The sequence below is a fragment of the Colobus angolensis genome, unplaced genomic scaffold, assembly GCF_000951035.1.
Source record: "Colobus angolensis palliatus isolate OR3802 unplaced genomic scaffold, Cang.pa_1.0 Scaffold192, whole genome shotgun sequence".
In the NCBI taxonomy this organism is placed as follows: Eukaryota; Metazoa; Chordata; class Mammalia; order Primates; family Cercopithecidae; genus Colobus; species Colobus angolensis.
In genome coordinates this window covers 531,526-552,662 of record NW_012115066.1, presented here as the reverse complement: position 1 = coordinate 552,662, position 21,137 = coordinate 531,526, and the positions used below count along the sequence as shown (strand labels likewise).

General features: G+C 39.3%; 1 protein-coding gene across 7 annotated transcripts in view; it reads right to left on the bottom strand.

Annotated features, from left to right (window-relative positions):
- Nucleotides 1–21,137, bottom strand: part of CD44 (CD44 molecule (Indian blood group)) — a 92,858-nt gene that overhangs the window by 32,998 nt on the left and 38,723 nt on the right. For 4 of the 7 annotated variants that reach the window (XM_011940710.1, XM_011940711.1, XM_011940712.1 and 1 more), the window contains exons 3-5: nt 18,500–18,633; nt 12,404–12,472; nt 9,257–9,487 (exon numbers count right to left, since the gene is read on the bottom strand). In XM_011940710.1, the coding sequence (XP_011796100.1) occupies nt 9,257–9,487; nt 12,404–12,472; nt 18,500–18,633 (434 nt within the window). Of the gene's footprint in view, nt 1–1,114; nt 1,241–2,423; nt 2,553–9,256; nt 9,488–12,403; nt 12,473–18,499; nt 18,634–21,137 lie in introns of all 7 variants that reach the window. The other 3 variants (XM_011940707.1, XM_011940708.1, XM_011940709.1) reach the window with 2 other exon arrangements.

Genomic DNA, 21,137 nt, shown 5'->3' with positions numbered 1-21,137 from the left:
TATTTTTTTTTTATTATTCAGCAAAATCTTAAGTCATTACAGGTATGTGTGGAAAACTCAGTAATATGGCAGACTATTAGACCAACCTTTGCATGTTTTTAACTTTTTAAGGACATCTTTAAAGCTCAATTTCCATCTCTTTGTTTTCAAAAAGTTTTATAATTGTCAAAAATTTTGATACTATTATGTACCAATAGTCGTTTCATTATTTGCTTTTAATAAGTGGTAATGTCTTGTTAAAGCTAACCTGACATTTGCCCTTCTCTTCAAGGTCTTTGGTGTCCAGCTCATTTGTTAAAACTCTGGATTTGTTCCTTTGACCTTAGTCGGGTTTTGATTAAGATAATTCTTAAGTTCTAGCTCCCATCATTTAAGCCTTAAGGGCCTTCAATTTAGGATCTTCTACACTCTGTTGCCCAGGCTAGAGTGCTGGAATGCAGTGGTGCTATCTCCTCCCTGGTTCACGCCATTCTCCTGCCTCAGCCTCCCAAGTAGCTGGGACTACAGGTGCCTGCCACCACGCCTGGCTAATTTTTTGTATTTCTTAGTAGAGACGGGGTTTCACTGTGTTAGCCAGGATGGTCTCGATCTCCTGACCTCATGATCTGCCCGCCTCGGCCTCCCAGAGTGCTAGTATTACAGGCGTGAGCCACTGCACCTGGCCTACAAATTTTAATTAATACCCTCTTAATCACATTCTTCAAGTCTATTGCTCCAACAGACCATGAAATTCTGAAAGGCAAAGGCTCTGGCTTTTTTCAACTTTGTGTTTCCAGCACCTAGCACAGTAAGTACACAATGAATATTTTTTGGACTGTTTTAATGTCATCCTCTGACAAAGCCTGATCATTCAAAGACAATCTGTAGCAGTAGACCTCATTGATAAATAAAACAGGAAGAACCTGAGACATTAGAAATTTTATGAGATATTTTCCCCACTTCTCAAAACATTCTATTTCTTCTTCCATAATCTCATCACGATATAACTAAGGTATGATCACAGGTTCACCTATTTTTCACATTAACTGCCTCTCAAGAGAGATACAATTAGGTATCACTCAGATTAATCAATAAGCCTTGCATAAATGGCTGTACTGTAATTGATTATTCTTACTGGTGCTGGAGATAAAATCTTCATCATCATCAATGCCTGATCCAGAAAAACTGAGGTGTCTGTCTCTTTCATCTTCATTTTCTTCATTTGGCTCCCAGCCTGCTGAGATGGTATTTGAAGACGTACCTGTTGTGGTGACTTGCATTAGTGGCTGAGCTGGATGCCAGGCAACCCACTTGCAAAGGAAGAAAATCAGGCACAGAAGGTATAATGGATTTCCCGGATTTTTAAAAGAAAGTGAGGGAGTTGACTTGCATACCCCAAATTCTTATGTTCTGGTCTCCGAAGCTAATACATAAATCTCAAAACAAGTGGCTGTGATCTTTAAAACTGAATATTCTCTTTAAGAAAGCTAAAATAGGTCTTTAAAGGCCAATGAAAACTCCCCCACGCTTTCAGATGTGTTTATTATTAACTCATTAAGCATATGCCATTCAAGCCAAGCCGTCAAGAACAGAATGAAAAGGTTTCATATGTGCCTTTTTTTTTTTTTGTCAAGACACCTTCAGAAAAATGTTGGAATCTACACCTATGTCAGTCATTTCATTGTGTTCACAATTTGCTAATTCATTTTTTGTCTTCAAACAGAGATGGAAGCTACACTGCTGTTCCCAACACTACTTCAGCATAGAGCAAAAACGTGGAGCCAATTAACAGAGAAATCATTTTTGGCATTATTAGGCAATCAAAGGGGTTAACTAAAGTGAACTGTGGTTGAGATATTGAGAAATTCTTTTTCTTTTTGAATAAAAAAAGGAGATGAAAAACTTCATCATCTTCTCAGTGGTTACTGTAGACAATGTCTTTTTACTAAAACAGGGTTTTCTACATTTTAAATGAGTTTCAGGCTATCTTAGGGAATGAGCATTTGTCTTTTCGTATGATTAGTGTCTACTCCAAGAATAGTTCCATTGATGAAGATTTTCTATATTTTTTCAGATCTAGCTATGCTATTTCCTCATGAAAGTCCAAGACTTTTTAATGACTGTGGTAATTTTAGAATATACATGAATAATCTTTCAGAGTCACAATTTTGCTACGTCATTAAAAAAAGCTTATTCCCATTTTATAGTCTCTATATTAACCTTCTCCTGGGCTATACTAATCCATGTATTAGAAAGAAGAAATCTGCTTATTGGTGCCATACAAGCAAACAAATAGATACCAGAGTTCATGATCCTTCCAAAGGCATAATGAACATTTGTGAGAATAGAAGGAACTTCAGGCTTTAATAACATCCCAGAGGTCAATCAAAATTATTCAAGGCTGTCAAGAAAACATGTGCTATGAGACAATAATAACTCATTACCAGCCATTTGTGTTGTTGTGTGAAGATGATTCTTGGGCTCTGATGGTAGAAACAACCATGAAAACCAATCCTGGGTTTCTTGCCTCTTGGTTGCTGTCTCAGTTGCTGTAGCACTAGTGCTCATCAAAGCTGTTGTAATCATGATTGAATTGATTGTTGAAAGATTAATTAACAGTTCCTAAGAAATAGCATTGAATATGCTTGTACTCTTTTACTATTCAAGAGAATCATCTATATTTGATATAGAAGGTGAAAAGAATGGGAAAAAGCAAAAAAGTTCCATTTTTTTCAGAGGCTCAAACTGAAGTTTATAGAATGTCAGAGAGGGAAGGATCTTAAATGTCATCTGGTTCATGCTCCTTATCTTAAAGATTTAAAAATTGTGCTGGACAGAGCTTCTGACCTATCTGAAGTCAGAAGCCTAATTAGCAAGAGGGAGGGCTCCAGGAACACATGAGAGCCATCTTCAAATTTTGAAAGTCTATATAATGTAAAAGAGGGATTAAATTTTTTGTCTCTGGATCCAGGAGGCCAAATTAGGATCTGTGGTGAAAATTTCAGGGAGACGAACAAGTATTCTTCCAAAGGTTGGATTGGAAAAGACAATAATCTGAACTATCCAACAATGAACTTCTTCATAAAGTATTATGTTTCCCATAGTCAGGAAGATCACTTGGCAGGAAAGCTGTGTAAGAGATTAAATTATTAGAAGTGTTGATTGAACCAGACCATTTAACATCCTTTCCAAATCTGAGAGTTTATGATTCTAAAACCTAGCTCTTCAGAGTCCTAGCTCCTTAATCTTCTATACAATCTTGGGCAACCAATATCATTCTCCAAGAATTTAGAATATGATATTTCTGCCAGCAATAGATACATAATCTTAACAATCCAACACACAGGGAAAATGACATAGAAGTAGAAGACTGAAAAATATGCCTCTCCACTTTTCTCCAATTAGATTCCAAATCCTCTCACAACCTTACCCAAGGTAATTTCTTATGTCAAACTATATTTTGCAAAGCGGAATAGAACATTTTGAGTCTCATTCTTTGAAAATAGGATAATCAATCAGGAAAGACAGACAGAGATGAAGTGACCCTAATGATCTTGCTAATAAGACCAAAAGCAAGAGTCTTGATTAAAAAATCTCCAAAGACCGCCATTTCTGCAACCAATAATGCACAAAAATGTGTATCAGAAGAATATGAGCTAACAGTAGACAAAAAACTGAGAATGAGTTCAAACAGAGAGGCTGAAACCATCATCCTCAAACACAAAAGTAAGGTGAGTTAGATTTTTTTTTCAGCTATCAAGAAAGCCCAAAAATGACCTAAGATGAAATACTGCCAAAAAGACCTTTTCCTTCACATTCTTTGTCCTATGAAGACAAACATTGTCAACATTTAAAAATAGCATTTTCTTTATTCTGCAATTTCTCTATCCCCCCTCCCCACCCCTGCATGATCTTAGACATTGTGATACGGCAACAATAACATAACATGAGCACTATTTTCCTCATGATTATTTATAGAAGTAGAGTATATAATTTATCCAATGTCATACAAGGCAAACAAATGTAAAGAATCATTTTTCCATGTTTATTACTCCCTTCTGCAGAAAGAATGTCTAGTTATTTTGGAGTATGGCCATTACCTCCATCAATGAAAGTTAATAAATGAAGGTGTCCTTGCAATCTCCCATTTTTACAGGCTTTCAATTGTTCTTCCCCAAAGCTCCTTTATCAATACACTTTGCAGGTATATAGAGCTAAGAGCCACACACCCAGGGAGCTAGTTAGAAGCCTAGATTCTGATATGGAGCAATAGGTCATTTCCTACATTTTACAGTTGAGATTTTAAGTGTTCAAAGAAGGGTTCAGGGCCTACACTTTGATGAGAGAAATCTGCATTTCCTTCTCTTATTATTGGGTGTGAGAATCAGAACAGCAGAAAGGAGAAGCCTGCACTTTCCGGCAGACTTCTTTCTAAAGGACATTTTCTCATTGAATCACACAGTCAATTCATTCATTTGTAGTTTTTCATAATTTCATTCATTCATTCAGAAGTATTCATTCATAGTTTTTCCTTCCTCTTATGGAAAATCATTCTGATTCTACATACACATTGCCTAAAGGAAAACATACAGGACATTTAAGAATATCAGTCATATCCCCAGATCCACAGGCCTTTCTGATATACCAAGTGGTACAAGACCCTATTCTCACTAAGAATGGTGAAGGAGATTTGGCGTGATGATGGATGTCCTCTCCCCTAACACTAAAAGATCTGACATTCAGGAGAGCTGATAAGCAAAAGACGAAGCAGTTTACCTGTCGTTGCTGTTGTTGTGAGATCCTGAGTCTTAGGCTGTGAATTACCAAACCAGGACCAAATCCAGTTATTTTGCTTCTGTGCTGTTGCGTGGCTGTTTGAGTGCACAGTTGAAGTAACTGGATCAATTATGAAAATATCACTTAGTGATATTCCCTCTGTAAATCTTTACTTTCAGTTCTGTCTATATATGATGTCTGTATCTATTATTGAATGATAATTAGAAAAGAAAAATCTAGGCCTTGTTTTATCTTTCCAGACTCCTAACATCTCCCACAATCTTAGGACAACATCAGATATGCAAATTCCGCATGGGTATAAATTTCATGCTACTCATTCTTCAAACTGAACTTCCTGAATTCATGATCAAAGCAAAATCAAGCAGCAACTTAATAACCTGTGAAGGAAAGAAATTTTCTATTTTCTTGATTGGGCGACTGAGCCATGAACTGGAGGTTTTCGAAGCAGAATTTCAAACGATTGCTTTCATTCAGTTATCTTTGGATTATCTTTGAGTTGCTAGCGTGTATTTTTCACATCTGTCTAACATTGTACCCAAGTAGCTTGTGATGACAACTGGCATTTCAAAGCTCTACCCACATGCATCAGCCTCAGGTCAAACTTCATACTTGAGCAGGAACTTTGCAAAGAAAATGTGTTCAAAGTATAGAAATCAGATAAAGCTTCCTCAGGTATCCATCTATAATTTCTGTTACTTTTATTCTAATTCAATATGTGTTTCTACCAAAAACCAGAGTGGCCAAAGTTAGAGAAATTCCACATTTTTCTCAGATTAGAGAAAATATCATCAGTAACATTTTGCAATTTAAAATCTCTCATTTGACTCTCAAGTTTGACTTGAGTCCAGCATGTTTCCTTGTTGAAGTGGAATGGCAAAAAACCATCAGGATAAATATCTAATTTAAGCCAGTTGAGATTTTAAAAAACCACTTTAAATTATATATCCCTTTGAAAATCTGTTATGACCTCATTCCTCGAAAAAGAGATGCTACATATACACACACTCAAAATTTTGCATATTGTTTCAGATGGTTCTAGAATGCCTTATGGTCTATCATTGAACCTACTGAAGGTCCATGAACCCTAGGTTAAAAACTTTGACTCTACCTATATCAAATGCCAATAGGCATTTGTGCCCCACTGGCACAGTATGTTCTGTCCTCTAAATCAGGCTTGTCCAACCCATACCCTGCGGGCCACATGCGATCCAGGATGACTTCGAATGTGGCCCAACAAAAATTCATAAACTTTCTTAAAACATTATGAGATTTTTGTGTGTGTGTTATCCCATCAGCTATGGTTAGTGTTAGTGCATTTTATGTTTGGCCCAGGACAATTCTTCTTCTTCCAATGTGGCCCAGGGAAGCCAAAAGACTGGACACCCCTGCTGTAAAGGACACATTAGTTCAGAACAGAGAGTAGAGAAATAGGAGCCAATTTTACCCGTGAAGCCTCCAGACAAACCTGAGCATCCCCTGGAAAATCCACAGACACCACGTTTTCACCTCAGAAACTTTATTAGAGATGCATAGTTCCCACCACCCTCACCCAATAGTATACCAGGAAAAAATAGGACCAGAGGAAACAAACCTACAAGAACAAGATAGAAATAGGTGTTATTTTTGTTTTCCTGAAAGGAGTGGTATGAGGAGGAAAAATAGAAAAAGCTACTGCCTAGCTAGCAGAATTTCTAATTTTCCCCACCTAAGTAGGCCATACCAGATCTGAAAAAAAAAAAAAAGGAAAGTATTCCTTTGACACCCAGAAGACAAGGAAATACAGTGTTCCAAGGCAAGAGTCAGTTTCCTGAATTAGTTTAGGTTTCTTGATCCCAGAGAGCTCCAGGTCACCAATAGGAAGAGACTGATGACACTCAAGGTAAACAGTCTGCTGGAAGCCTAAAGCTACCCAGATGGTTATTCTTACTAGCTGTCCCTATTGCCACCCACTACAGGCCCTTCAGGAAGGAATGAGCCAGCCGAGCCAAAGACAGCCTTCTTCTATGCTCTTAGCCAGCACTCCTCTTGACCCTGCACTCCTGCAATGCATGAGGGAGGTTTTGCAATCACTCCCTCTCACTCTGTCCCAGCTCTCAGTCCAACAGTGATAAGGTTTTGCAAATCTCCTCACTGGACTTTAGAAATACGATTCTATTCAGAAGCCTATTGGTGTTGAGTTTTCCTGTCATGCCATTATGCTACATTCAAGTTTCCACCAGGTTGTTTGCTTTGGTACCTTTCTTTGCATGAAGTGATCCACTTGGAGCTGCTACTGGTCCCATTGGGTACTACAGTACTTCAGTCACTCTCAGGTTAGCCTTGGACTCATCTGGTAGACTCATTAGTCTCTTTCTTTTTTAGCTGCTGAAGGAAACTTAACTAATTTATCTGGGAGGAGAAAGGCACAATTCATTTCTCAGCCCAAATCCTGAACTATGTTTTAGTTAAGTCTCATAAACACTCCTTTTCCCTGATTTCTAAACTAATAGTATATAGTCTCCATGAAGGTAAGTCCAACTCTGAATTCCTAGCATCCTAGAGCCGTGTCTGGCATACAGAAGACCTCAAATATTGATTCAATGAATAAATATCTCAGTAATCTTTGCTTCTCTTCAATGTTACTTCCTACCCATGTTTATCCTTGGATTGCAAGCATTCTAATAGGCCTGGTACATAGTAGGTTCTCAAAATACATTTGCTGATTAACTTAGGAAGGGAAGACACAGTTCTTAAGAGATATTCTATGGGGGTTAATAAAATGTGCTAATTGCCTTTTTTAAAACACACATGAAATACTATTTTGTATAGGCTATTAGTGGCTTGAATGTTAGCTATGTATGGTCCCCACAAGTTATGTTTTATCAGGATTTTCTTCTTTGGTGGGAAGTGGTACTTTAGGGTAGACCTATTCTGCTTCCTGCTGAGACCACTAATTATTGTGTTTGCCAGCATCTGACAAAATTGCATGCCATAATGATAAGCACCTTTGACATGGTTACTTTAAAAAGACAGGAACCCAAGAAGCAGTGAGTGGCTAGCAGCACTGCCTGCTTGGTTTGCAGAAGTCTCTCTCAAGAAGGGCTGCCCACAGGACTACCAACAATAAGCTGATGCAAACTCAAGAGGGCCAATAACCCAAGAAAGCATGGACAGCTTGAAAAAGCTGCTTTTTAAAAGGCTTCAAGGAATGTGCAGGGAGTGATGGGAACCCCAAGCCTATTTGCATCATGCCCTCAGCCAGAGACTGACAGAAATTTAAAACACTATTGCACAAGTGACCTTATAAATGAAATCACAGTGCTGTGGAGGTTTCCCTGGCTTCTGGGTGACGAGGAATAGAGAAGGGCCCTGTCTTGAGTATTCACAAGCTAGAGCATTTTTGCCACACTCTTTGGGGCCCAAGTTTCACCCCTCAGGAGCAATAGCCAGGAAAAGAGAAAATCCACACCATACTAGGAAAACTGCTACAGACGCAGATGCCCTATTTGAGTTTGATTAATCCTCCACTGAAGGAACATGGCCCATCTGGGAGCCCATTTCAAAACAAACTGTAGAAGAAAAGCAAAAAGGGAAACAGAGGAGACAAGAGATATGTAAACACTTTCCAGTGGAGCTGAAGCGTGAGGGGCAAACTCCAAAGAAATCGAACGCAATGTTTACATACTTCCACTCTTGCAGCTCTAAGTAACGAATTACCCCCACACACCAAGTAAGTATTGAGAACATTCTCCAACAGGCTGGAATATAGAGCTGTTACGCTGATTTGATTTCACCAGAAAACTCATCCAGATATGCTTCCTTGGACCAAAAATGAAGGAATTGTTGAGTAAATCATGGTTAATGAAAATCACTGAATATTACACTATCAATAGTTTGAGCGTAAATCAAGTTAAAACACAAAAGGCCACAGTTGACCCATGTATGCCTACAGTTCCATTATTGGAACGCTAAGCATGTGGGAGATATTTATATCCTACTGCTCAAGGTCATCACCAAGTTCTGATTGCAAAAATTCAAAAAATTGCAACCTCAGGCATAAACGGGTTTTTACAAAGGTGATAGTGGAGTGGTATGCAAACTCTATGATCCTGACTTTATGAAAACAATCTTATTCATAGGTGGATAAGAACAAAGGAAACATGAAAAAACGAAAATGGTTTTCATACCGGGCTTGAATTGTCACTGTATCCCTGGGGATAAGAGAATAAGGACGGCTCTCCCCAAAATAAAACTTCCTATATGGCACTTCTTACGCCAAGGTAAGAAAAACAGTTATAGATGAGGAAAAAAAGGTAGGCAGTAGTAGTCAGTGCATACAGTTCACTGACAACCACAAGAGCCCACCTCCCCGAATGGCATCACCAGCTTCCAGCTGTCTAGAGGTGAGAAAATCAGCATGTGAGTGTGCAATGCTCAGGAAGGTCAGAGACATTTTGCCAAGGAATTGCTATTGGGAAGCACGGTGATTTATTTTCCTTACTGGTAGCAGGGGTTCTGTCTGTGCTGTCGGTGATCCAGGGACCGTCTTCGTCTGGGATGGAGTGTGTAGTAGAAAAGGTGTGAAAGATGTAACCTCCTGAAGTGCTGCTCCTTTCACTGGAGGATCCGCTGCTCACGTCATCGTCAGTAGGGTTGCTGGGGTAGATGTCTTCAGGATTCGTTCTGTATTCTCCTCTCTTGATATAGCGAGTGCCATCGGGGTTAACAATAGCTGGGAGAGAGAAAAGGTTCTTACAGAACTTCATAGCTCATATTTTGAGTTAGTGGATTAGCATTTAACATAGTGACTTCAAAGCTACTTTCCTTTGCAATGAAAAACACCTATCTATCCAGTGATGGGACAGAGTGGCAGATGCACTTAGAAAGTGCAGCCTCCCATCCCCCTACACACCCTGGGGATGAGGCAGGAAACAAGGAAGTACTGGGTGTCCCATCCCCATGTTTGAATCCCAGCTTCATAGAGCTCTGGACAAGGCAACTCTGAGCTTCAGTTTCCTCATTTGTAAAATGGGGATTAAGTGATACATTGTAAGTAAAGTGCTCAGCACAGTATTCAAAATACAGTGGATGCTCAATAAATAATCATCGTCCCACTTGGTTCCCTACTCTCCCTTCTGAAGTACATATAAAATGTGTTGCTGTTAATTCCATATATTCCTCCAAAAAGGATTTGAAGTAGCAGACTAATAGCCTCAGCAGGGAAGATACATCTGAAAATTGATGAAGATTTAGATTTTCTTTTTTAAGGGGCAAATTTTGTCTGCTTGTGCAAACACCCACTTCTGGCTAGGAAATCAGCAGGTGTAAATACAGATAGAGCCTTTGCAGTTCTCTACGAAATTCAACCTGGAAATTAACAAGCACAGATATACACGAAGATCAACATCTGTGGTTTCAACAAGCAAATGACTAGAATGAACTGGAGAAGAAAAAGCCTGAATGGATTCATTCATTATTCCTCCCTAAAAGTATTCGCTGCTCTCAAGTCTAGGCCACTCACTATGCAAGTGTGATGAAATTATTTTCTGCTCTATTGCATTGATGGGACTAAAGGTTCTTTTTGGCCACCTATTTAGCTTGCTCAAATGGAACTTTTTTTTTTTTTGAGATGGAATCTCACTCTGTTGCCCAGGCTGGGGTACAGTGGTACAATCTCGGCATGCTGCAACCTCTGTCTCCCGGGTTCAAGCAGCTCTCCTGCCTCAGCCTCCCAAGTAGCTGGGACTACAAGTGCATGCCACCATACCCAGCTAATTTTTGTATTTTTAGTTGACATGGGGTTTCACCATGTTGGCCAGGCTGGTTTTGAACTCTTGACCTCAGGTAATCTGTCTGCCTCGGCCTGGGATTACAGGAGTGAGCCACTGTGCCAAGCCTCAAGTGGAACTATTAATAATACATAAATGAAAAAAAATCAAGGTGTCAATCACCCTGGTAATCTCTGCAGGTGAGGATTTGACAAGGAAATATTGTTGACCAAACTCTTACAGGTCTGGACTTCAAAAGAGAACTGTGGGCATCAAAGAAACAGAGCATTTATTAAACATCTACTATGGACTGGGCATACATTAGACATAGTGTCTTTTACAAATTTCCTGAAAATTCTCATAGGTTGTTCCATTATACGTATGAGAAAACTGAGGATCAGAAAAACTATGTCTCTCCTCTCAAATCTCACACATGGTGAGGAACTGGGATTTCAAACCAGGCCTGACTGAGACAGCACATCTCATGTCATAGCCATCATGGTGTGAAGCCTCCCCTTCCTATTGCAAGGCACAGGTCAGGGACAATTCTTTACACAGCAATGTGCGGCTGGGTTTGTATGCTCTACAAAGATTCTCATCCATCTGCCACTGCAACATCATGCCCATGCACACTGTCGGTGTCCAGCTGTGAGGCAGCAGAAATCAGACCTCCTCAACACTGTACTGTTTCCCATTAACTGAGGCTCGGAGGCAGTAAGATCAGGGTTAGCAGACTAGCCTATTTGAAAGTTCTGGTTCAGATTTTCTGATTTCTAACATGCTGGAATAGGTCAGGCATGGTGGCTCATGCCCGTAACCCTGGCACTTGGGAGGTTGAGGAGGGAGGATTGCTTGAGCCCAGGAGTTCAAGACCAGCCTGGACAACATAGTGAGACCCCCATGTCTATTTTTAAAAAGTGCATGAATATGTACATCTGTGGATAATCAAATATCAGGATGATTTAAGATGGATGTGGTATAAATAATGTCAAAACTCATATCAGGAAGTTTATATCCTTCATGATTATCTTTCAATACTTCAATTACATCAAACATGAAATTGCTTATTAGGGCCAAAATGCCCCTACACCTGACACTTATTAATTCCCCTTTCTAAGAGAGAACATGACTCAGACCTAGAGTTTTTAGCAGCTACAAATTAAGAACATTATTTAATTTTTCTTACATTTTAATATGTTATTAAGGTTGCCTTCTATTTATGATGTGATGTTGGTTTTCCATGTGCAATTTCTTTTTAAAAATAAATGCATTTTAAGTAGAAAACAATGGGTCAATTAAATAAAAAAATCAAGTAAATGTTAGCATTGTGTATATAGAGATACCAAAAAAATGTGAAAGTGGTTTTCAAATGACTGAAGTTTGAGGAACGATGCATGAGTGTAAACCAGAGAGCAGTTTCAAGTCATTGCAGAAAAAAGAGAAGGGACACTGAATTAAAGCCAACTGTCCTCAGTCTTAGGGAAATGACTAATATTCTTTTTTTTTGGAAATGGAGTCTCACTCTGTTGCCCAGGCTGGAGTGCAGTGGCGCGATCTCAGCTCATTACAACCTCTGCCTCCTGGGTTCAAGCCACTCTCCTGCCTCAGCCTCCCGAGTAGCTGGGATTACAGGTGCCTGTCACTACACCCAGCAAATTTTTTGTATTTTTAGTAGAGATAAGGTTTCACCATATTGGTCAGGCTGGTCTCAAACTTCTGACCTCAAGTGATCCAACCACCTCAGCCTCCCAAAGTGCTGGGATTACAGAAGTAAGCCACCACACCTGGCCTAATGTTCTATTCAAATATACCATAGAGAACCCACCTGAGCCCCTTCCCCAAAATAGGAAAATTTAATTAAGATTAGAAGAGAGACATACTTATGGTAATTGGTCCATCAAAGGCATTGGGCAGGTCTGTGACTGATGTACAATCTTCTTTAGGTGGAGCTATGGGGTAGGAAAAAAAAAAGGATGAGAACCCTTTAAATTTATGAGGAAAATCTATCCTCATTTTTATTAGTCAGTCAGGATGGAGTTTTATTGTAACTTGTCCCAAATAATTTTCTTTTTCCAAAACTCCGTAAGTTGGCTAGGAATTTCTCTGTCTTCTGTGATGCGTTTTCCATTTTTACTTGATTTCATAAATTTCTGGAACTTATGAAATTTCCAGAAATTCCCCACCCCCGTGAATTCATTCATTAATAAATATACATTCTATATCAGGCACTGGGGAAGCCTGGGGGTACAATCGTAAATGAGAGAGACATGGCTCCTTCTCTAATGCGAACACATTAGGGAAGATTTTTAAAATTTGTGATTATAAAAGTAATGCAGGAACATTGTAAAAAATTTAAAAGTAAAGTATGAACTATCATGAGAAAATCATTTACAATCTGGGCAATCCACAGAAATGATGAGAAAACATGACAGACACACAAACAAATGTTTATCAACATGATCAGCCTGACAATCTGAAGGTTAAAATAACATAATCATAACAAAGAATTTACTCAGTTGAAATATTAAAAACCAAATGAATCTCTAGTCTTTCATTAATGTCATAATGTATTTATTAATTTAGCTGATCTTTTAAAGTGCTTACTCTGTATAGACAGCTTCTCAGCATGTTACTTCTGAGGTTGACCACCTTTGGCCTAGGTGCCCACAATATTTTTCAAGGTTACTGTTTTGGCATATCTCATCATTGGTATTTCTGGGTTTTTTTCCTCTTGTTCTCCATTTATCCTCTGCTCTTTCATCCCTTTCTTTAGGAATAAAGATTTCTGCCTGAATCTTGGACCTGACTGATCATCCACAGATGTTACTGGTAGCCCTCTGAGCAGCACTGTCTCAAGCCCCCTGACAACAGGCCCTGAAACTTCCACCCTGCATTTAATTCCTTGTGTCTTAAAAGCAGACTGCAGAGTAGCTAAAGCAACCTTCCATTCATGCCAAAGTGCTTTATTCTGTGACTAGACCTTGAATTGAGCTCTAAAGCCTCAGAGAGCTTTAGACTGGTTTTGCTGCTGTAGAAAGATTAAGTCCATTTGGGAATTACAGTTTTTGTACTGTGTGTGTGCATACGTAAATGTAAAATGGAAATTTATTTGTTAGGTTAGTTTCTCCCAGAATTGCTCCTGGCAAAGAAGAAGAAGGAGATGGATGGATGGAGACGGATGGATAGATGGACAGAGAGAGGGAGGGAGGAAGAGAGGCAGGCAGACAGACTGCTATCGCAAGTATTTTAAGTGTCCTACTATAATTTTTGCATGCACATAAAAGTGAATAGGAACACAAGTTGAACAAAACAGGTTTTGTTTGCTTCCTAGTACATGCGAGCATCTTTTCCCACAGATAAAAGAGGATAACCTTAACCTGCCCATTTCTTTGGCCTCATAGTGAAGCTAACTGTCAGTTTTATACATTCGACTGGAAAAAAACAGAAAGTTTTAGGAAAAGCCATTCTTGCAAAGCCTGTTCTAAAAGATTTCTCAGATTTTTTAAAAAAGAAATATCACCTCCTTGGCGAGGCCATTGCTTACCCTCCAATCTAAGCTGCTTCATCACTCCCCCACACCTGTCACCATCACATAGCATCTTGCTCTCATTTCTTCTTCATGTTTACCACTATATAAACTTATCTTGTTCATCTTACTTGATGGCTGCTCATGGCACATCTCTCAATCACTGCTTCCTGCTACCTGCCTCCCTCCCTAGAAATATATAAGCTCCACAGATGAGTAATAACTTTATCTGTCTTGGCCAGAACATTTGTGCGTGATGCGGACAGATAAACATGCAATAAAAATGTGTTAAATGGATGAAAAAAGAAAAAAGTACCAATATAATTCCCCAAGGGTCTATTCTTCCGGTAAACACACCTAAGATGTTAACCCCCCCAAATGGGTCTCCAAATATGTACAGGTCAAGCATTTAGATTATCCCTAAATGATAACGCCATAAGAAATAATTAAAGGAAGTTACATCTATAACTCTTCATTTATTATTTTTGAGCATCTACTCAACACTTATATGCCAGACCATATAAAAGGAGAAAAGAAGATGAGCATGCTTCTGTCCCTGCTTGTGAGAAATTCACAAGGTCATGGGAGACCGTAATAATTAATAGTAATTTAGCTTTTTACAGTTTTCAAAAATATTTTCCAAAATTATTGCACTTGAAAATAAGGGCATATAACCAACCTGGGAGATTTGGTGGAGTATCTATCTTGTTTCTCATGGAAATATCAGCAGAAACTGACCCAACCTATGAGATGTTTCTGATATTTGTATGTTGTGCATACCTGGAACCAGGCTTTGGATTACGGCTTCTTAACGCCAGGGATGCAACAATCTCCCCCAACTTCAAATATAACTGCAAGTAACAGTACACTGGGAATTTCCAGGCAGCAAATTGTAATAGAATGGAGCATGATGTCAAAAACCCTAAGACAGTTTTATAAATTATTAGAGCATTCGTTCACATGGACCCCCTTCATGCTCCAATTCACCTTAACTTTTATAAGGAACATCAAATCTGGCAAATACGCTTAGTGGATGCTGACCCAAATGTGCAATTAACACACTCATGCTCTCATGTCGGATTCCAGGGCCTCATTAGATAGCCTTTCTTTCCATTTAATGAGCCCTGTACTGCTTGGAAAGCTAGACCTGGTGAGGTATTCCTGAATCTGAGGACTTGTTAGAAATTCTCTGAGGTGGGCATTCTCATAAACCTTGGCTTCAACACACCAAAATAACCAAGAGAAATATTAATTATTCAGTCTAGCCACTAATCTCCAGATAGAAAAGCACCCTCTTCAATGCTGGATACATTTTAGTTATCTCAGAAATATTCTCAAATAGTTGTTGAATAAAGGAGGAAATGAATAAACAAATACATGTAGAATCTTCCCTTTAATTCTACCTTCAAAATAAATTGAGGCACTTGACTGAAAGCAAGCTTAAATGAATCAATTCAAGTCAGTTCTGTGTTCACACAGAAGTCACCAGGCTCACATTGGTCCTCAACCACTGAGAATGAGGAGAAAAAAAATCACAAAGGTCTTTTCAAGTTCTGCCTTATTTTCATTTGTTAGCCACAGGCCATGTTTTCTAAAAATATTGCTAAAACTTTAAGCTTATGGAAGCTATCTACTAAGATCAAGCTGACTTTTGTCCCTATAGCTGTTTTATGGGGGGATCACAGCACTGGGACAGGACCACCTGCTAGCAGCTTTCAGGCTAAATTAGATTCAGGAATCCTTGCAATGAAATCCTTTGCATATGGCAGTTTATCAAAATCTTTAGCTCACTTAAGACCCCTATCATCTGACTCTAATTCAAGACATTTAGAATTTATTTATCCTTAAACACATTTATCCTCTTCTCCAGTTTCTTTATTTTTTTATTTTTTGTCTCATTGCTTCAACAAGATTGTTAACTCCTTTGAGACAAGAAATGTAGCCTCCAGCTCTTTCTTACCCCATCTTTGCCTAGTGCAGTACTGAGCACATACAGGTGATCAATAAATATTCCCTTTAAACTTAAATAAAAACTTACAAAAGTAGCTATCAATATTGAGTCAATTTGGAAAATAGACAAAAGGAAAAATATTACTTCTAGCTTTATTATTTAATTCATCCATTTTAGTAAGGAACATATCCCCTGTACTTCTCAAACTTTTCAACTGAACTAACCCTCCAAGGAGAGGAAAATCAATCAGTGCTCTTGCTCCCAACTCCAGGGATGGGCCCAACCTCATGAACAAAATTAAGGATAGAAACAAGTCTCAGTAGCAGCCTGCCTCGATGGCTTCGATGCCAGGCAATAAAACAGTGTGAGCTTCTACCTATGTGAGTTGAGGTTCCTTTTGGCAAGTGAAACCAACTTGTAAAACAGGTAAGACAATGTGGGTATGCAACTACATAATTTATTGCATACATTCATTCAGCAAGACTCAATGGGAGATGCAATAAGCAGTGCCCAGAGACTCAGGAGTGTACAACTTCATGCCAGCCCTTTCCCACTGAGCCAACCTCTTCCTCTAAAGCACAAGCTTTTCCCAATGTCTCCCTCCGACCTGTTGCACTGAGATGGAGCTAGCTAGACCACATGTTGCTCTATGTCTATTTCTTGCTTTTTTATATGTGGTTTTCTCATTATAATATCATTAGAGTGACATGCTAGACATGGGTATGGGAACTTAGTATGTATGAGTCGTGTACTATTTGGCGTTAATTGGACTCCCTTCCCTTTGGTCAAACTCCATTTGTGTTCTTCACTCATATGACAGGGAGGAGTAAACATTATGCAGTTTTCTGTTTCTGTTTTGTATGTCTCTCCATAGGTTTAATGACCTGTAAATTTTTGTCAAAATCTACTGGCTTCACACATTCCATTTCAACTAGCCAGCCCTGATACTTTGTCCTAAACTCTAGATTTCTTCTCTGAATTTCCACTCTGATACCTACTGTTCACACAACAAAGGGTGGGTGGTGTAGATTAAAGCCACTGATGTAATCTCACAATTAATTTTAATTTTTGTTTTAATTTTTTTGTTAGTAGGTAGATCTCATAATTAAGTTGATGTCCTTTTTATAGCTTAAAAATCCATGCAGATTTTTATGTTTTACTACCATAAATATATATGGTATATATATGGTATATGTGATATATACGGTATATATATATCTGTGATATCTTGATTTTATATATATATTTATATGTGTTTGTCTCAAGCTGTTAATGTCTTAAGTCCCTTTCCAGCTAATTTAACATCTCCTTCCCATCTTTGAGGAAAACTGACACTCCAGCAAGATGTACCAAGTTTACCTCAAGGCTTCATCTTTCCCTTCACACAACTTCAAACCTTCCATGGGAACAGAAGACCCAGTTTAAGAGGTAAGACTTTTGACAGGTGGCATCCAGATATTTGACATTTATAATTTTGATTCTTCTCAAAAAATTCTGAAAATTCATGATGCATAGAATTATTTAATTTTGCTAGGACTTGAATAAGGCTCATAAGCCTGATTTTCTAGGTTAATGGTAGGGAGAAAGTCACAAAGACATAGAGAAAGGCTGGCCTGTGTCCTAGCATCTACATCTTAACTTAGGGTTCTTCTCTGGTTTTCTCAACTGTTGGGTAAGGGATATTTAAGAAGGTCAAAGGCATACCGTATACTCTCCAAGAATTTTTTCCAGCCCTCTCATATAATAAATACCTCTCAGCTAAGACATTTGACTTACACCCCAAAGCTATCATTAGATTCATGTCACTCCCTTATTCAAAACCTATACTGACTTCCCATCACACTGAGAATGAATCACCCCTTGTTAGCAGGCCCTTGCTTAGCTCTCTGACGTTATTCCTTGGCATTCTCCCCTCTGAGCACTGATATTCTCACAACAGGCCAGGGGGCACTTTTCCTGACCACCTTCTCAGAAAATAAAAGCATCCCTGACACTCGTTAGCCTTGTACTCTGCTCTCTTTTTTACAGCACTTGTATCACTTTCTGACTTCATACACGGCAAGCTTGTCCAACCGGCGGCTCACAGGCCACGGGTGCTCCAGGATGACTTTGAATGTGGTCCAACACAAATCTGCAAACTTTCTTAAAACATTATGAGATTTTTTTGTGTGTGATTTTTGTTTGTTTTTTAGCTTATCAGCTACTGTTAGTTTTAGTGTAATTTATGTGGGGCCCAAGACAATTCTTCTCCCAATGTGGCCCAGGGAAGTCAAAAGACTGGACACCCCTGAAGGGTATTTAATATTTATTTGCTTATTGTTTGCCTCCCCAGTTTAGCATGTAAGCTCCGTGGAGACAGGAATGTTGACTCTGCTGTACAGATATTGAGTGAGCATTTGTTATGTAAATGGAGGCTACGAGAATCCCCACTTGAGCTGAGCTCCAAAGACCAGGCTCCCAAAGCCTCTCATGCCAACAGACATCCCCCTGAGAACCAACCTGAAGCATTGAAGCAGTATGTGTCGTACTGGGAGGTGTTGGACGTGAGGATGTACACCCCTGTGTTGTTTGCTGCGCAGATGGAGTTGGGCTGAATCCGGGGAATCACCACGTGCCCTTCTATGAACCCGTACCTGTAAGAGAAAAACAAGAGGATATTGACCTAAAAGGTTAAGACGGGAATTTCATAATACCCCATTGAATGACATTTAATGCCATGCAACTCTTCACTCAACTCACCTCTAGGGATATCGGAGGTTTCAACAACTGAGTTATGTGAAATCCAAAAATAACAGCATAGAGAGGGAAAGAGATCAACAAGACTAATAGAAACAAAGTGATTTTATTTAGAGACCTATAAAGAGCTTTAAAAAAAATCATGAAAGGAATAATTAGTTTCAAATAAAATTTGTGTTCATCAGTGTTGAGTCTATCTGAACAAACAGGAGGAAGCGTGAGTCACAGAAGAGAGAAGGTTTGATGTGAGATTCATCCTGGCTCTGGATTACTTTCGTGTTTTCCAGAAAATACACAAAATGGCCAACTTCCATAGATAGGAAGGGGTGCTTCTTCATTTCAGTGCACATATTTCAGACCTGTCTCATGTCCCATTCCCCTGCTTCTTTCTCAGCCACAACTTTTCCTGCGAGTCCCCTTACTCCATACTCCATAATCCTAAACACGAAGCCTTGTTCATATGCCAAGTACACAGCACAGCACACGGCCTCCTGAGCATTGCAGGCATAATTCTATTGCCAGTGGGAATAAATTAACCATCATTACAATAGCAGTCATAGCAATTAAGTAAGCAGATAGCAACGGCTCATGTAGCTCAGGAACTTTCCAGAAGCAGCACAGCCAGAGAAACGCATAGCCCCTCTCTCCCCGCCAAGGTATCTGTGAGAGTGTGTTACAGCTGGAGGCCCTTTCAGATACAACATACACAGCCCAGCCTCTTCTAGCAGCATCCTGGTGGCTAAAAAGTTGCTTACTTTTTAATTGTGCTAAAAACACAGTGTTTTTCTGAATATAAAATGCCTCAAAAAAATGAGATGTGGGCTGAGAAAATTCCATGTGCAAGAGAAGCTGTGGTGCAGCAGGAGGGCAGAGAGGAGGAAGCTAAATCCAGCAGGTTTTTCAAAATTCACTTCTGGCTAAAATGCACATCGTTGCTTTTCATCTTTCCTGCCAGGGGCAACAGCATGGAGTGCATCACCCTGCAAGACCCATGGAAATGTCTGTGAGTCTGCAGTTCCCAAGCACGCAGAACTCCTATCTATGTGGCAATTGTAGCTCGCATGACTAATTTCTCATCTAAACAGACAAACTGGTTTCCCCAAAGCCTCTTTAGCTTGGCAGGGGATACAGGCACAATTAAATGGTAATAAGTTTTCGGCACAATTAAATGGTAATAAGTTTTCATATATCTAAGAGTTGCTACCAGTCAGGGTGGGGTAGACAAAAGAGAGTAGCTGCTAAGGTTTTATCCTAACCCATGAGACTCTGCCATCTGTCCTATGGCAGAAAGCTGATTCATAGCTACTGGAGTGAAATTATGGAAATGAGTTTTGCAATACTTAATACCAGTTATGGGTGAAATGATAGATTTCTTTGGCACAGTTTTTCTTTTTCTAAATAATACTGCTTGGTGAACCTACCTGCCACCTCACCCCCATCACATCATGTCATCAAGTATGGATAACACTGACATTCTAGATTCTATTGCATTCTCTTTGTAAGCTATTACTGATTTTTTGCCACCTCATGTTGCCTGCCAGTTTTATGTGACATGCTAACTGTAAATTGGGGATATTAAAGTTTATATGTGTGTATGTGGCATGAGTAAGTTACTGTTCACAAGGAGGAAAGAATATTTAGCAAATCCAGACAGCATACTTTCCTCCCCTTTTAAGCCCCTGAGGAGGGCTTGGTCATTAAAATCCTGTCCTGGGCTCAGGCTAAGCAGAACCAGAATCCCAACTCCTCTTTGGACAGACTGTGTGTGTAACTTCTCTGAGCCTCAGTTGCTTCATCCATAAAATGAGGTGATAATATTGATCAACAGTGCAGTTTGAGAATTAAGTGAGGGTTTGGCCAGGTGGGCAGTAGGGCTCCCAGCATCTAAGTGTTTGATGACTGGCCAGTGGCAGTTGTAAGAACTCCCCTGGTCCTTAGCATATGGGAGCATTTCTATATTTTGCAAGTATGCCTTGTTTGTATTTCACAATCGAAGTTCAGTTTACTAAATTCACTTTCTTAGGCCAGTGGCCTAGTCAGGGCCATAATTAAACAATTAGCCTTGGGAATAGAATAATGGATTTGCTAACTGGCCTTTCTTTATTGCATCCTACAGTATAAGTTCAGTAGCCACCAGAGCTTTCTCCCTCTCTCTGCTCCTTTCATATTCCCCCAGACCTAGCTCTGAACACATACAGATGTCTATGTACATCTGCTCTTTATTTTAGAGCGGTGCTGCTCAATAGAACTTTCTACAATGACGGAAATGTTCTCTAACCTGGGTCATCCAGTACAGTAGCCACTGGCCATTGGTGGCTAACCGAGCCCTTAAAATGTCGTTAGTGCTAGTGAAGAACTAAAGTTTTAATTTTAGTATTTTAATTTATTTAAGTGTAAGTCA